Raw genomic sequence first — 16,210 nt, forward strand, 5'->3', positions numbered from 1 at the left:
CAAAATATATTTCTAATTTCAAAAAATATTTAAAAATGATGATTTAATTTCTTTAAAAAAAATGGACTAAATTTCCATTTTGATTCTTTAATTTCCTAGAGTGAGTTTAGTCACTATAAAATGTTTAGACTATGAGAAAAATTAAAAAGTAAAAACATAAAATAGAAATAGAATACAGGACTGTGTGGAGATACCTAGCCTTGAGGTGGAAGCATGGACGAGTTACGTGACCCCTCTTCGTATCATCAAATGTTCTTAAACCTTGCCTTTGGTTTCAAGCATTTTTCCATACATACAACATATTTTCTCTCTCTTTTGGTCAGAAAGATGCGGAATTGAAGATTGTTCCATCTTCTATGGCATCCTTCTCCATCACTGGCCCCATAAAATGCAAAACAATTACCTCGTTTTCCCAACTGTCCTTTTCTACTACCTATGCTACTTGTAATGTTTCCATTTCTACAAAGCTAACAACAAAACTTCTTGCACATGCCAATTTTCATTCTTCATTTCCATACCAATCCTCGTGCCATGGAACTTTGTTTTCTCAAAAGCAGAGAGGCCTGTCCCTCATTGCCTTTCATGCTGAAAACTCAGAATCAGAAGGGGAAGAAGATAACCACACCCTGGAAAAAGTAATGAAGTTGTACTCTGCCTTCAAGAACAAAACAACACACGAATTATCTGCAGATGAACGCCAACGTGTCACCAATTTCCTCTCATTCTTCGAAGCCTTCCAAGGAAGAACGGTATCTTTAACAAACTGATTACTATACACGTTAACTTTTGATCCAACCAATGTAATACGCATCATGAGGCTCATGCATTAAAATGTTCATTGTAAAATAATGCTTAACCGTGTTAAATATGTAATTCGTAATTGACCCTTTTTGTGTTGCAGCAAGTGTTGGAATTTTTTTCTTATCTGACGAATGTGTTTGGAAACAACATTCAAATTATATTGAAACCGACTCCGAATGACGGCATCAATGTTGGTCTCCAATGGAGATTCGGTAATTAAGAATGCTTGATCTCTCCATGAATCACTTGTGTAAGAAACTGTTATTAAAATTTCTAAATTGCAGACTGGGACAAGATACACCTTCCCCTTTGGAAGGGTTTCAGCTTACACATAAACCATTCTTACCACGGCAAGGCAGTAATAAGGTTTGTTTAATCTTAGACCATGTACTCGGATTGGGAAGAACAAGATACTGATTTTACTAACTAAAATTTTTCAACTCGATGACATAGTTTATGTTTAATTCAGGAATATTGAGATATTTATGGAACCACTACGCCACTTGAAACCTTTCGGATTGGTAAGGAAGATAAAGTTTTTTTACTGCATATTGGTGCAAATAGTCTTACCCTTTTGGTTTCCCTATGCAGAAAACGAAAGTAGGTGTTGGAGAATTGATGGAGAAGATGGGGTCATTTATGGTGTCAGGATCAAGGAATAAGGCTAAACGAATTTTGTTCCTGCTGCTGGCTGTGTTGTCCCTAGCTGCTTTCTTATTCTTCATGAAACTAGCTTCATAGAAAACCGTGTCATGCTCAATTTAGTACAAAAAATACAGTTTGCCTTTAGCAAGGAAACCTTCTGGGCAAGATTAGGATCTCTTACATTCCTTTTTCCATCTTACATAATTATTTTTAACCATTCATACTTTTTTTTTAAAAAGAAAAATGATACTTAATTTTTAAGATTAAAATTATAGTTCTGTCAAAAAAAGATTAAGATTACAGTTATTTTATAACAAGGAGAATACAAAAGAAGAACTGAAGCCGACCTACCAATCAACATATTAAGTTATTATAACGAAAAAATCATAAAATAGTGTATGAATTTTTAAAAAAACTTTAACGTATATCAATGTGAAATTAAGTTTTTTTTAATTTAATGTATATAAACATGAAATTAGTTGTTTAAAAATTTTGACAGTAATTTAAGACAAACTCCCCTTACGACATAATCTTAATTACTTGTTAATATTTTCTTATATTACTTTTTTTTACATCTTACTTATTAATATGACGTTACAGCAGCATAATCGGTTTTGATTAGATGTATGTATAAAAAAAGTATGGTTAATTTTAAAAATAAAAAATACACTCGTTTAGCTTCTTCATTTGGACTCGTAAAATAAATGGATTTTATTGCATGTCATAAAATGAATTAATTTATTTTTAGCTTAACTTGTGTGACAGGATACAAACTAATTTAACTTACTTCTAACCCACGTTGTAACTAAAGATTAAACGAACTACACTAAAAATTCTACATCCTAAGTGGCTTATCTATATATATATATATATACACACGTTGTGTGGATTATACATTGGACATGCGATCCACCAACCCCATATTAAATATCCCAACCCATCAAATACTAATTAAACATTATAAAATAATATGAAAAATATAATACTAAAAATAAAAAAGGAATTATTTAATAAGCGCTTCACATTCAAAATACCAAAAAAAAGTCTTAACATATTATATCGATGGTAATAACATGATAGACTGTTCCGACATGAAAAAAATCCCAATTAACACAAATAGGTAATAATCAGATTTAAAGTGAATTAAATTATAATTAAGTCGAATTTAATTAAAAGTTTATAAAAAAAATTATAAATGAGTTAACATACGCATTTAGAATTGCAAAGAAATAAATGTTTTATGCTTTTATTTTTCAATTTAAATTTGTTTTTCTAAGTAAAGATCAAACGCCATAAAAGCCAAATTGTTAGTCTACATAGAATCTTCATGGAGTCAGACTAAAAAGGGTCAGAGAAACCAAGTTTGCTATGGGTTTAAAATTTAAATTCCAAACCCTAAAATTTTTATCAAACGAGTTTAGTGGCAACCTTTCAATCTATAAGGAAGTTAGCTCACCCCACAATTCATTCACCCATTTTGAGAATTCTAAATTGTTCACTATTTTGACATATACCATATGCGCATCGTAATTAACGTTTTATTCATTTTTTTTTAATTTCCTAGCCCTGCAAATTGTAGTCTACGTTACATTGTTGTAACACGTTAAAGACAAAGAGAAGGTTTCCTTGAATAATGGTCGTCCTGGAGGCAAGTGCTACTCCCAACCTTTTCACTCTCTTTCATACCATATTTTCTCGTTGAAAGTTCCTCTCTTTCGGATCACCACATGACCGTTTCCTTCTCTGTTATTTTCCCAAATAAAAAAATTTAAAAAAACGCTCTCTTTCTATCTCATTTACCTTCTTGGCGTCTTTTCTTGCTACCAGAGCGTTTTTACCTTTGTTGGCATTCTTTGACCCACTTCTTTCTTTCCTCCTAGACTCTTTTTCTCTTTCGTTTTCTGAGCCCAAGGTGGCCTTTTTCTTTTGCCATTCTCGTTGTGTGGAAGATTCCACCAAGTGGGTGTTTTCAGGCCATTCTATTTGAGTGTGCGTGCGTGTTTGTATTTTTCTCTGCGTTGATGGGTTGTTGATGTCTCTGGCCATTGCGAAAGACATGGGTTTTGATGACAAAGTGAAAGACAATGAGGGTGCAGGCAATGATGATGCCTCTCGGGTGCACGAGGGAAAAGCCGGTACTGATCATGAAGAAAGTGCGGATGAAGGAGGAGGGACCCTCGGCAGATACAGGAGTGAGAGTTCCGTTGCTGCTACCGAAGACGAAGATGATGATGAAGAGAGAAAGATTGAATTGGGTCCTCAGTGCACTTTGAAGGAACAACTCGAGAAGGACAAGGTTGTCTTTGTTTTCTTTCTCTTCTTTTATTTATTTACTCTTCTGTAAAATCTATGAATTTCTCAACCACTGTCTCATTTGTGTGTGTGTTGCTTTCCGTTTGAGATGGTATAGGATGACGAGAGCTTGAGGAGGTGGAAGGAACAGCTTCTTGGAAGTGTGGACATAAATTCTGTTGGAGGTAATTGGTGTAGAATTGGCTTTCATTTTTTCAATTTTTTCTCTGTTCGTCCACATATTGAATGGTAGTAGTAAAACCCAAGAAATGTGTCATTCTTCTCAATTTTAGAGAAGAAAAAGCAATAAAAAAAATCCGTGTCCTCTTTGGATCTGATTTCTTCGTTTCAGTTGTTAACTTTGATAGTTGATGATTTTAAAAAGGAGAATGTGTATCATTGCTCTGTAATTATTTGGTAATGCAAATGTGTTATTTTAATGGGTTTTATGCATACATATAAGTGATAAAATTTGAAACATGATTTCATTTTATGAAATCCAACAAACAATTGAATCGGTATATGGTTCAATTCTTCCCTACCTTGTTATGTGTCCTCGTGAACTCATTTCCCGGTGGGTGGAGCTTTTCAACGCTTAACTTGTCATATGTACTGTGAATAATTCAGAAACTCTGGAGCCAAGTGTGAAGATCCTTAGCCTTGCAATCAAGGCTGCTGATAGACCTGACATTGTTCTTGCAATACCAGAAGGAGGAAATCCCAAGGGTATGTGGTTTACTTTGAAAGAGGGTAGTCGTTACAGCCTGATGTTCACTTTCCTGGTCGAGAATAACATCGTTTCAGGTCTCAAATACACCAACACCGTGTGGAAAACTGGTATGAAAGGTAAGTATTATGCAAGACTAACTCCCAGTCAAATTTTGTCCTTAAGCTCGTCTCATTGTTAAAGCCTTGTGCAGTTGACAGCACAAAAGAAATGATTGGAACCTTCAGCCCTCAAGCAGAGCCTTACACACATGAGATGCCCGAAGAGACAACACCATCTGGGATGTTTGCTAGAGGAGCATACACAGCAAGAAGTAAGGTAATGTTAATGTATCATTATGTGCTTCCTTGACATTTTCTGACACCCTTTTCATATATTTTCTACTACTGTTATCTCTTATTTAGCAAGTCCTTGGCTTGTTTTTATAGTGGTTAATCGATTTTAAGTGTCTGCTAATGAGTATGATTAACAATCCTCATTTTACAATGACCCAAGGCAAAATTAAAATCACCGGTAGCTTTTGTGCATTTACTATTCCCATGCATTTTTCAAGCTACTTTACCCCGAATGGTCAAGCTACTTTCACAGTTTTCGCTAGAAGTTACTGCTTTACTGTATATGGGTTAAAAAGAAGAGTAAGTGAGATACAGTCTTACTTCTTCTTTATTGCTATTATGACATTGTTTTGGACATAAAGGGTAGCTGAATTAATGCTTAGTTTTGATATATCAGCCTACCAATTAATGTTCTAATAAATTTGATGCCAGACTTCATGTGCTTACTTTCAACCACTCACTTAATTTCAAATTTGAGAGCCGCTCATTTAATTCTTGCAGAAACTTGTGTTGTGATGAAGTCTAATAATGTGAACTAATTGATTTCATACTATGTTTATGGTTTTTTCAGTTTGTTGATGATGACAACAAGTGCTACTTAGAGATTAACTACACTTTTGATATCCGAAAGGATTGGCAGTAGGAGTCAAAGGAGTTGTCCTTGAGTGACATGTTGAATCCTAAATCATTGTTATTTGTGCTGAAATCTCTTTCGGTGTTACCTGCTTCTTATTAACAGTTAATTATTTCTAATCCTGTCTGAGGCTGGTAATTTGAACAATGATGAGAGGATTTGGGAGATGAAATTGGTATTCATTTGATAGATAGTTTTGTCAATAAAATTAGTAAGTAACTATGCTCCTTGTTTCTTCCCAGGGTTGCAATGTAAGTAATAAATACATACATATGGTTTTGAATTCTAATTTGATATCCACTCTCAACTTGTGGGAACTGTCCAGGGATCAACTATTTCAAAAGTAAATATTCTTATCATATGCTTCTTTAAGAATAATAAATCACAGACTATTCTATGTGATATGGGAGTTTATTATGCATTTTTCAAATAAATAATTTTTTTTATCATTTTTAACTTTTTTTTAACCTTGTGAAAAATACTTTGCTGTTGTCTTGTTTCAGATGCTTGCATTTATCTCTTTCCATAAGCTGTTGACATTTTTTATGTAATGTTTCTGTTTATCTTTTAATGGTTTTTAGAAGCTTGTAAGTTGGGATTAGTCTAAAGCTCATTTAAAAGATAGTGATTAGCGAATCTCATTTTTAATATGGAATTTATTTTTCTTTGTTAGGGTAACATTTTGATTTTATAGTCTCCGTGTACATTATGTGCACACAACCACACTATCCTTTTGTTGGTGAAAATTAAGTCTTATAATAAATTGATTTTGACATAAATCTAAATATATAGCATGTAATGTGAGACTTTTGAAGATACTTAAACATTACTTGTAATTATTTTTAGATAATTTCATAAATACTTTTATTAGAAAAAGAAGAAATAGTTTCTCCACATAAATTTATTTATCTGTAGGCTGAAAAAAATATTTTAAAGAAAAAATGTCTTGAGAAAAAAACTGTCTAAATCAACATAAACGTAAACTAAGTTAATATTGTCAAAAGGTTGATTTTTTTTTAATGAATAAGTATTTTCAAATATTCTTGAAAGTTTATTGTATAATTAGTAGAATAGTATTATTTACAATTTTAGTAATTATTTAAATAAAAATTTAAACAAAAAGTTGTTTATATATATATATATATATATATATATATATATATATATATATATATATATATATATATATATATATAGGTTAAAGATATTTTAAAAGAAAAATTGTTTAAAAAGGGACAAATTAAAATACTTAAGTTAAATTTGTACGATGTAAATTTGCTTAACACCTAAGATTGAGCTGAAGCATTCGTGATGGTTATTTGTAAAAGAAACTTCATTAAAGAATTTAAATTTTAGAGAAGAAAATCATACTTTGGAGATAAATGTGGTATTTATAAACACTATTTTTGTATAAGAATGATAAACTCAATAAATAACAATATCATTATTATAAATTTTTATATTATTTTAAAAGGTAAATTTTAAACTTAATTTGATTTTATAAAATTAAATTGTAAAATGAAATATGTAATGTTTTAAATTCGTATTATCTCTATTCGTTTTAAATTTTCAGTTATATGTGTTTATTACTTTTTTTTTTTGAAATATTTATATCTCTTTGTTCATGTATTCAAAAATTAAATATAAATATGACATTTGTTTCTTAATTTTTTAATTGAAAGTTCGTAGGAAAGACATTCAATTTGACCTGAGTTAAAAAATTAAAATATAAACAATTTAAAACCCATTTAACATCAAATGAGATAGAAAGAAATTATAAAAATTAATTAAGTATTTTGAAAAGTATAGATGAGAAAAGATTGATCTCATAATTATTCCTTGAATTTGATTATTTTAGATCTTTTTACGATTTAGTTATTTTCTTTTATGATTTTTATTTATTTGTAATGATTTTATAACATTAACATTCATTTTAGTTTCCACTAGTTGATATTTCTGGATGACTTGATGTTAAATAATTTATTTTTATGATGAGATTAACTCTTTTACTTTTATTTCATTGTTTTAATTTTATTAATACCATTTTTTATAATTGGTCATTTGGGAGTTGAATATTATATTGTTTCTTCAATTTCACTACCACTAGCTTAACAATTAACTCTTTGAGACAATTAAAGATAATGCCATCGTTACTCAGCAGCTCATTAAGAATTTATGGATAGAAAATAGATTATCATATTGAATATCATTAAAAACAATCAAATAATCTCAGAATAACATTTTAATTGATAAAAATACATCAGTTTGATAGTAATAGGGTACAAATTAATAACACAAAATATGGAGTCTTTAGGAAAACTCAATTAATTTGATGAAATTGGCTTGGATTGGAGCCAAATTAAAAAACAATGAACATTTCACACACTTAAGAAATTCCATTTCTTTCTTTTATTCAATTTGAGTTTTAATTTTATTATACAAATAAAATTCATTACCTAGAGTTGAGATATTTTTTTAAAATAATAATTAATTTTTTTAAGTTTTTATTTTTAATTTATGAATAAAGTAATTTATTTCACCAATAAGTTTTTAATTCAAGAAGATTATGAAAAAGTTGGTCAAAACGTGTGGTCGAGGTTAGACAACGATCTACTCGTGTAATAAACGAGAATAAATAATGTAACTTTTTCATAGGACTAAGTCGGTGGGAAAGAAAGAAACAAGTCGAAAATAAAAAAAAATTAAAATAAGTATGAATTAAAGTAAAAGTAAAGTGTTATTTTAATAAAATGTGAAGAAAGAATAAGAAGAGAGATAAATAGATTAAATAAATAAATAAGAATAGTTAATTGAATAGCTTTTCTGTCTATCTTTTCCTTTTGTGATTGCCTTTTTATTAAACACACTCATTTTTATTTTTATTTTCACTTTTCACATATTTATATATATACTCTATCGTATTTGCCATCCACCAAAGGGAAGATAAGAGAATAAGACGACGGTGATGAAGGGAAGCATGCTAATAGAATATTCATCCTCCACGTGATACGCGAGATCTAACTTTTCCACTTATTTAATTCCTCATTTTTGCTATATTTTATTTTATTGCGAAATATATATTTATTTTAGAGGTAGATATATTGTTTCCAAATTAATAATGATAAGAACACACATATTTACATTTATTTAACACTTACTTACTTTCGCATTTACTACCCATTCACGCTCTTTGTCACCATTCACGCTCTTTTGCTTCTTTCCCAATAGTCTTTAGCCAGCCACACATGGGTTAGATTCAACGTAACATTTAAAAATTCTCCACACTACATATTTCAAAATACAATAATATTAATTTTAATTTTAAAATATTAATTCCAAAAACAAAAAACGAAAGATTTCAAAATCGATGGCTGGACTAACCAACCAGGTTATAAAAGCCGAAACTCATACAACGTTGTTCTTGGTTAAAATGGTGTCAGTGAAAGGGTGAGCTGTCTGGTGTTTGTGTGTGTGTGTGTGTGGAGGAGGGATTGAGGAACAGAGATGGAGGGAGAGCTTAACAATTTGATGATGGTATGGAGCATAGCCGCAGCAACAATGTGTTACTGCCACAGAATTGGAAGGCTTATCCCCGAAGGTGCATCAAGACTTATAGCCATTATCCCTGCCATACTGCTTCTTCTTCTGCTCCCTCTCAGACTCATCTCCATTCACTTTGGAGGACCATCTGCTTTCTTCCTAGGTTGGCTTTCCACCTTCAAGCTCCTTCTTTTTGCCTTTGGCAAGGGCCCCTTGTCCTCCAACCCTCCCCTCTCTCTCCGTCACTTCGTCTCCATCGCATGCCTCCCCATCAAATTCCAACAGACCACCACCCCTTCAAAAACCCAAATCCCCAAACTGCCCTTCAACTACGCTTCATCATCCATGCTCCTCCTATTCGCCCTCCTGATTCCGCTCTACGCCAACAAAGAGTATCTTCATCCCAAGTTCATTCTCTTCTTGTACGGCCTCCACATGTACATCGGCTTGGAGTTCATTTTCGGCACCATCTCCACCACCACTCGGAAACTCCTCGGCGTTCACCTGGAACCGCAGTTCGACAAGCCCTACCTCTGCACTTCGCTGCAAGACTTCTGGGGAAACCGCTGGAACATCATGGTCAACCGTGTCCTGCAACCTACCGTATACGATCCCCTCGTCACTCTCGCCAGCCCTCTCACTGGCAGAAGGTGGGCCCCACTCCCGGCCATTGTCGCTACTTTCGCCGTGTCCGGTCTCATGCACGAGCTGGTCTTTTACTACATCAAGCGCGAGACGCGCACGTGGGAGGCCTGGGAGCCCTCGTGGGACGCCACGTGCTTCTTTCTCGTTCATGGACTGTGCGTGGCTGCGGAGGTTGCACTGAAAAAGGGCCTCAAAGGGAAGAAGTGGCAGTTCCCGAGGGTGGTGTCGTTGCTGTCCGGGCTGCTGTCGTTGCTGTTTGTGCTTTACACAGCCATTCTGCTGTTTCTACCCGCGCTGGTGCGGTGTCATGTTTACGAGAAAGCAACCAGAGAGTTGACCGCGTTGACCCAGTTTGTGAAGGATGTGTACAGTGTTTCTAGACTCTACCGTTTCGCTAACGTCACCACCAACACATGAAACCAATTATACTGTTTGGAAACTTGACATATAAATAAATTAAATAAACAAAGCTCATTCGTGCGGTGCATATCAATGTCCAAATTGGAATATTTTGCATCATCCCCGTGTTTATAGTCCAAGTTTACCTGTATCAAAAGACAAAAATCTCTCCCATTGTTTCTAGATTCTCGCATGGTTACGTAAGCCCCTGCTATTAATTTTAATTTTAGAAAAAAACGGCTGTGCTGTTCTGTTGGTTTTATACAGTTGCTTGTTTTCACATGTTTGGAAATTTTACAATTTCAATTCCTACGCTCTTCCTCTCTTTTATAAGTTAAAAGAGACATTACTGTTGAATGGAATGCCCAAATAGGTTGACTAAAATTCCCTCTTCATTCAACTCATAGGTAGGTGTCTGTCTACACATATGCTCAGCGTACACGACCACGTGCAATTAGACCACCTAATACATCAAATGCTTGGCGATTTTCCAAAATTAAAATTGTTTACACTATTTATTTATTTTTGTTTGTGGAAAACAATGCGATACAATAACTGTCAAAATTATAATTTTTTGTTTGAATAAGTATCTTAGTCTCTAATAAGATGAGTCATCGAAAATTCTATATACTTGCATAAATCTTTTTATGAGTATTTACTATATATGAGAAAATTAATTTAAAAATTAGTAGAAAAATGACAAAAATAAATAAGAAAATCACAGTCATATGCAAGAAAGAAACACATATTTAACGAGTTTGATCACTTATTTTCATTCAAAATGATGACCTGTAAACACTTTATCAATAGTTTGTGAAAAACTAACTATCATTTTTTTCAATAGTTTGTGAAATTAAAAGATCGTTACTACTTTATCAATAGTTTAATATATATTTTTCTAGTATATTTAATACTATTTTGATGTGTTTTTCATATTTATGATAAAAAAAGTTAATTGCTATATGTTATTAAAGAACATAGAAAAGTGTGTTCTAAGTATAAAAATATTGAGTAAAACCTTATATTCTAGATACACTTCAATTGGTAATGCGAAGCCAAAAATAAGGCATTGATTAAATATAGTATTATATTATTCTCTCTTTTAAGTGATTTCTTGAGAAAAAATAGCTTAGTCAATCATCTTTGTTTGTATTGTCCTTTTCATTTAAACTAGGAGGGTGTAAAAGTGTGAGAAGGCTAGTGCTATACTTTGGAAAATTAGTAAAAGGAATATTTGAGTATTTTGTTAGAAGTGATTGTGAATATTATTTGTTATAAGGTTAATATTAGTAAAACTTGGAGGTTTCTAAGAAGTTAACGTAGTATTTGTGGTAGAGATCTCCCTTTTTGTGAAAAAGTTTGAAAAAAAAAATCCACAAGTAATTAAAAAAATATAATTCATTTTTTATTTGTGCTTTTTTTTTCCGTGTAAGATGGATGAGTAGTATATTAAAAATTAAATTGTAAACATAAACCGTAAAAATGAATAAGTTTAATAATATATAAAGAAGACATTTGTATATTTATTTCAATATATAAAAGTTAAGATTTTGGATTAAAAATATTTTCATATCTTATTATCTCTACAATGAATGACATTTTAATGAATTTCCTCAAAATATCTATTAGATTCAAAAAATTTCACTCGTTTCTTTAACCATAAAAAATGAAAACAAAAAGCCATTTGTGGATTTATAAGAAATATCAAGGTATTATTATAACACAAATATCTAACAAAAATTTTCGACATCCATATTATAGCATTTCAATCCTTTCACCCCGTTGTTAGTAACTTTAGAAAAATAATTTAATGAGTTTTTTTATTTTTATGATTTTTTAACTTTTAAAATAAAAAATAGATAAAATGACAAACATTCCTCCATTATTATTATTTTTCTTTTGTATGTTGTTTTTCTACAAAATTCTTAATATCTACATTTGCAACTAGTTGATAAAAAATGGTTTAGACTGTGTTGTTGAAATTCAATCATGAAAGTAGTGTGACTAAAAGAATATATTTTAATACTGGTGAAGAACAACATCACCTTCAAAAGTTAACATTTAAAAAAACTTATCTTAAATATATTTTTATTTTTTAAATTTGAGCACGAGATTATAACTTGTTTTTATTTTAAATTTTAATATATTTTAGTCTTTAATATTTAAAACAAAATAGATATAATATTTTAACATAATGACGTTAATTTTTTAAGGTTGGTTAAATTATATATATAAACTACAATACGTTTAACATATTAAAAAAATTATTTAAGCGGTAACATGTTAAAATAGTCTAATCAATTCAAATATAATTTTTTAAATATATTAAAATACATTCGACACAACAAAATTTAATATAATTAAATTAAAATAATTATATTTTTTTATTTTATAAACTAATTTCAATTTCAGATTAAAATTTAAAGACTAAAATCATATACAATTATTTTAATATCGATGTTAAATTAATATTGAACACCTATTCCTCGTAATAGTCATCGTAATAGATGAATATTATTCAAGGAAACATTAAGAAATATTGAATTCAATTATTACATCATTCAACTTTTAGTTAAAAGTTTTTTATTTTAAACGTTTTATTTTTTATTTTTTGTAATGTTACTTAAAAAAGGAAAAATAGTATTATTTTATAAAAAATAAATTAATTCCATTTATTAAAATTCTTAAATGTCTATATAAACTAAAAGGAACTCGCACTTTAATAAAAAAATACATTTAGAAGTGCAAATGTCATTGTAAGAAATATAAAAATGAATAATTTAAGTTTAACTTAACTCTATTAATTAGTTTAGGATTAATTTTGTTTTTTATCCTTTTAATGAAAATTGTAATTAATGTTTTTTTAAAACTTTAAACCAATTTAGTTTTTTATATTTAAAATTATATGAATTTAGTCTATTTAACTAAATTTTGTTGAGTTTATTTAATGTTTCAAATATGTTTTATGATTATATTTGAATTATCTACACAATTTAACACATGTATACTTCAATGATTATATTTGAATTATCTACACAATTTAACACATGTATACTTCAATGTTAGTTGAATTAAGAACTTACACATTTATGTTTCAGTGTTAATTGAAATATATTTTTAAAATGTCAAATAAATTTAATTAGACTAAAATTTTTGAAGATTGATTCATTTCAATTTTTACTTAAAGTTAATAAACCAAAAGTATATTTAACCATTAATTTATTTATATATTATAAATTTATCATATTATTATCTCTCTCGTCAATGTAAGATCTCAATTAAAAAAATATAAGTGGAATTTTGCTCTTTTCCTATTTTTCTTGTATTGACATGATTATTATTTCTGACTCATTTGCTGTATTGTTTTTTTACAGGAAATATTTCCATACATAAACAGTTCTTAAACATGCATAAGAAAATGAATAGCATACTCAAATATTTATTCCCCGTGTTCACTTAAACAGAGTATAGTGATGAGAAGGATGATTGTGCAAACCGAGAGAACCATGAGCTGCCAGATTCCTATGAGTAAATGCGGTGTTTAATTGCAAAGTCAGCCATGCAATTTAATGCTTCCACACTACCGAGGCCTTCCGCGGATCTTAGAATTCTGCTTTTCCCACCTACGTCTGTCCAGTTTTTATATAAGGTGGAATTGGCATAGCTAGCTTCCATATAACACATCTTGTGACTGTAAAAACATCTGGTTTAGGTTCACATGGAGACGAAGAAGCTCAGAGTAACAGTCCAGGTCCAAGTGCTGTTGCTGATCATGGCGATGGTGGCTTCACCTATCATGAGTTGCCCACCCACAGATGGAAAGAGTTGCAAAGACTGCCTTGTAAACCAGATGAAAAACGCCTGTCCATCCTGCACGCCAATCCTACACTGCATGGCTCGCTGCTTGTGGGATGGCACTTCAAGGCCCAATTGCATCACCAAATGCAACATCAACACCGCTTACCCAACACTCTCAGATTGCAAGAGATGCATGTCCAAGTGCAAGTGCAGCTGTGCCAACTAGCACACCTTCCCCACTCAAATTATCACATTATCAGTCATCTCAGTTACTGGTTTTGGCTCCTTAACTGTGTTTTTTATTGTGTAAGTTAGTCTAATAATCCATGTATCCTGCACTTGTTCTGAATTTGTCATCATCAGTTCATTCTAGTAAGTTGAAACCCAACTTCTTTAATTTCCTTAAAAAGTCTGGAGAAAATAGGGTCTTGGTTCTCATTAGAGTTCACTATAATAACAAACTTTACTGTTCTTCTACAAATATTATTATCTATTTATATGATCCTCACGATTGTGGAATTCAACTAATTTAGTGTATGTTTGGAGATAAGTTCCTAACATCCAAAAATAATTTTACCTCAAAAGCTACATTTGGATTCCATCTACCAATATTCTTTGGTAACTCCGTCACAAGAATTCGCAGACACAAGTTTAATTATCATAGTTCGTTTTGTTTTCTCAATTCAGAAAGAGTTCATGTAAATTGAGTCTAAACTCACTGGAATCAACAAATAATTACAACCCGGTGAGTGCATGTAAAGATATTTACAAGAGGTCTCACATCAGCAATAGAATTTGATTTCTCATGAGATATGAAACAGATTGTTACCATTTACACCAAAGCAACTTGGCATTATATTAATTCCTTCAGACCATATTAATTTCAGCCCCTGTATTTCCTATATTCTATAGCCACCAAAAGTACAAAGTTTTTGAGGTAGGTATTGGGTAAACATGGAAATTATGTTACATTATGCTATAAAAAAAATTACAATTATATTATACAATCACAATACATAAGAGAATGCGTATGTGAGCATGCATAGATTACGAAAGGTGCGAATCAAGGTTCACGAAGAAACCTCTGTAGGCAGCGAAAGCCGAGATTTTGAGCGCAAAACCGTTCCATTTCATCACCGCCTCTTTCGCGACAAATACTTTCTTCCATGTCGGCCAATACTTCGTCCCAATTCTTCATGGACCACCAGCCGGACTCATCAATCTGGCTCTCCGATACAGAGTCCAGTATCTCCTGGAGGCCCACGATCCGATGGGTGACTTTCCTTCGCGCATCCCTGACCGTCGGATCAATGCCGGGCACAGAGTCCAGCTTCAGCAGCAGGGCCATGAGCGCCTCGTTCATTCTGAGCTTCTCCAGATGGTCGGTGCGCACGGCGTCCACCGTGTCCTGTCGCTGGATCAGGCGCTGCAGCCGGTCGGCTTCGGAGTCGACCGCAGCTATTTTCCGGTAGAGGGCCCGAATGCGGTGGGCGCGGTAGGCAGATTGGATGGTGGCTGCGGCGGCGGAGGGGGAGGGGGATGGTTGAGGAGTGGAATTGGCGCGTGGGGGTGGAGTGTGGTCATAGTGGTAGGTGTAGGTGAGCGTGGTGGAAGTTGAGTAGGAGGAGAAGGAACCTGATTTGGAAGAGGGTTTCATGGGAAAAGAGGGATTTCAGAGTAGTGCATTGGGCAGTGAGCAAGAAAAAGAATGGAAAATAAGGAAAAATTAAATGAAGTTCACTGGTGTTGGCGCTTACCTTTTGTGTTAAATGAAATGTATGATAACCTTTTGTTAATGCATGACCCCACCTCCTTTTCTCCCATCTTCTCCTCTTTCTTTTCATTCTGGTTTAAATTTAAACCCTGTCATTAGTCTTCCTGCATTCCTTTGTATCATCATTTTCTGAGTAAATAAGATTCACTGAAGGCTATACTTAAATTTTATCATTAAATAGAAAATATTGATTATTTGCATTTTTTACCATACACGTCTAACCAATAGCTCGCTCATCCCAGGATTTGAGAATTTGTACTATATCTGTTTGATAGCATCTCAGTCATTTAGATCAACATATATTCGGTCCTACTTAGGAAGGAATTACACTAGTTAGACAATTAATATTTTAAATTATGATTAAATTAGGAGTAAATAGTTAAAATAAGATTAACAAGTAATTAAGTCTTATGATTCAGATCCATCTACATAAAAATATATAAATAGTAATATAAATAACATATTTTATAATATACATTAATTATATTCATTATTATTATAACATTTACTATAGTTTAATGCACTTGATTAACTTAATGTATCTTTTATATATACAACTCACAATTAGGACAAGAGGATATATGAGAAGTTATTGACTTGTGAAAAATTGAAGATTAAAA

The 16,210-nt window shown here is 31.8% G+C and overlaps 4 protein-coding genes and 1 pseudogene across 4 annotated transcripts; 4 read left to right on the top strand and 1 right to left on the bottom strand.

Moving 5' to 3' along the window:
• The first annotated feature begins 343 nt into the window (after positions 1-343).
• On the top strand, positions 344-1,618 carry LOC124832986 (uncharacterized). The gene is made up of 5 exons (XM_047307341.2): positions 344-749; positions 902-1,013; positions 1,086-1,167; positions 1,271-1,322; positions 1,393-1,618. Exons 1-5 carry the CDS (start codon positions 357-359, stop codon positions 1,540-1,542), a joined length of 789 nt encoding a protein of 262 aa, XP_047163297.1. The 5' UTR covers positions 344-356; the 3' UTR covers positions 1,543-1,618.
• A 1,440-nt stretch (positions 1,619-3,058) lies between these two features.
• On the top strand, positions 3,059-5,723 carry LOC124832996 (Immunoglobulin E-set superfamily protein). The gene is made up of 5 exons (XM_047307351.2): positions 3,059-3,742; positions 3,857-3,923; positions 4,366-4,584; positions 4,659-4,783; positions 5,372-5,723. Exons 1-5 carry the CDS (start codon positions 3,479-3,481, stop codon positions 5,441-5,443), a joined length of 747 nt encoding a protein of 248 aa, XP_047163307.1. The 5' UTR covers positions 3,059-3,478; the 3' UTR covers positions 5,444-5,723.
• Positions 5,724-8,842: 3,119 nt separating this feature from the next.
• Positions 8,843-10,106, top strand: LOC124832980 (acyl-CoA--sterol O-acyltransferase 1 pseudogene; annotated as a pseudogene).
• Positions 10,107-13,490: 3,384 nt separating this feature from the next.
• Positions 13,491-14,344, top strand: LOC124832991 (uncharacterized). Its single transcript, XM_047307345.2, has one exon. The coding sequence runs from the start codon at positions 13,737-13,739 to the stop codon at positions 14,040-14,042; it is 306 nt and encodes a 101-aa protein (XP_047163301.1). The 5' UTR covers positions 13,491-13,736; the 3' UTR covers positions 14,043-14,344.
• A 247-nt stretch (positions 14,345-14,591) lies between these two features.
• Positions 14,592-15,586, bottom strand: BAG5 (BCL-2-associated athanogene 5). Its single transcript, XM_047307344.2, has one exon. The coding sequence runs from the start codon at positions 15,471-15,473 to the stop codon at positions 14,880-14,882; it is 594 nt and encodes a 197-aa protein (XP_047163300.1). The 5' UTR covers positions 15,474-15,586; the 3' UTR covers positions 14,592-14,879.
• Between the last annotated feature and the right edge of the window lie 624 nt (positions 15,587-16,210).

The sequence above is a fragment of the Vigna umbellata genome, chromosome 5, assembly GCF_029865625.1.
Source record: "Vigna umbellata cultivar VRB3 chromosome 5, Vumbellata_1.0, whole genome shotgun sequence".
Lineage (NCBI taxonomy): Eukaryota > Viridiplantae > Streptophyta > Magnoliopsida > Fabales > Fabaceae > Vigna > Vigna umbellata.

Bases quoted from the DNA above. Each gene is read 5' to 3' on its own strand.
- LOC124832996 (XM_047307351.2), top strand. From the start codon at position 3,479: ATGTCTCTGGCCATTGCGAAAGACATGGGTTTTGATGACAAAGTGAAA. The intron at 3,743-3,856 runs GTTGTCTTTGTT...GAGATGGTATAG, and splicing joins AACAACTCGAGAAGGACAAG to GATGACGAGAGCTTGAGGAG. The intron at 4,784-5,371 runs GTAATGTTAATG...TGGTTTTTTCAG, and splicing joins CATACACAGCAAGAAGTAAG to TTTGTTGATGATGACAACAA.
- LOC124832991 (XM_047307345.2), top strand. From the start codon at position 13,737: ATGGAGACGAAGAAGCTCAGAGTAACAGTCCAGGTCCAAGTGCTGTTG.
- BAG5 (XM_047307344.2), bottom strand. From the start codon at position 15,473: ATGAAACCCTCTTCCAAATCAGGTTCCTTCTCCTCCTACTCAACTTCC.
- LOC124832986 (XM_047307341.2), top strand. From the start codon at position 357: ATGGCATCCTTCTCCATCACTGGCCCCATAAAATGCAAAACAATTACC. The intron at 1,014-1,085 runs GTAATTAAGAAT...TCTAAATTGCAG, and splicing joins TGGTCTCCAATGGAGATTCG to ACTGGGACAAGATACACCTT. The intron at 1,323-1,392 runs GTAAGGAAGATA...TTCCCTATGCAG, and splicing joins ACTTGAAACCTTTCGGATTG to AAAACGAAAGTAGGTGTTGG.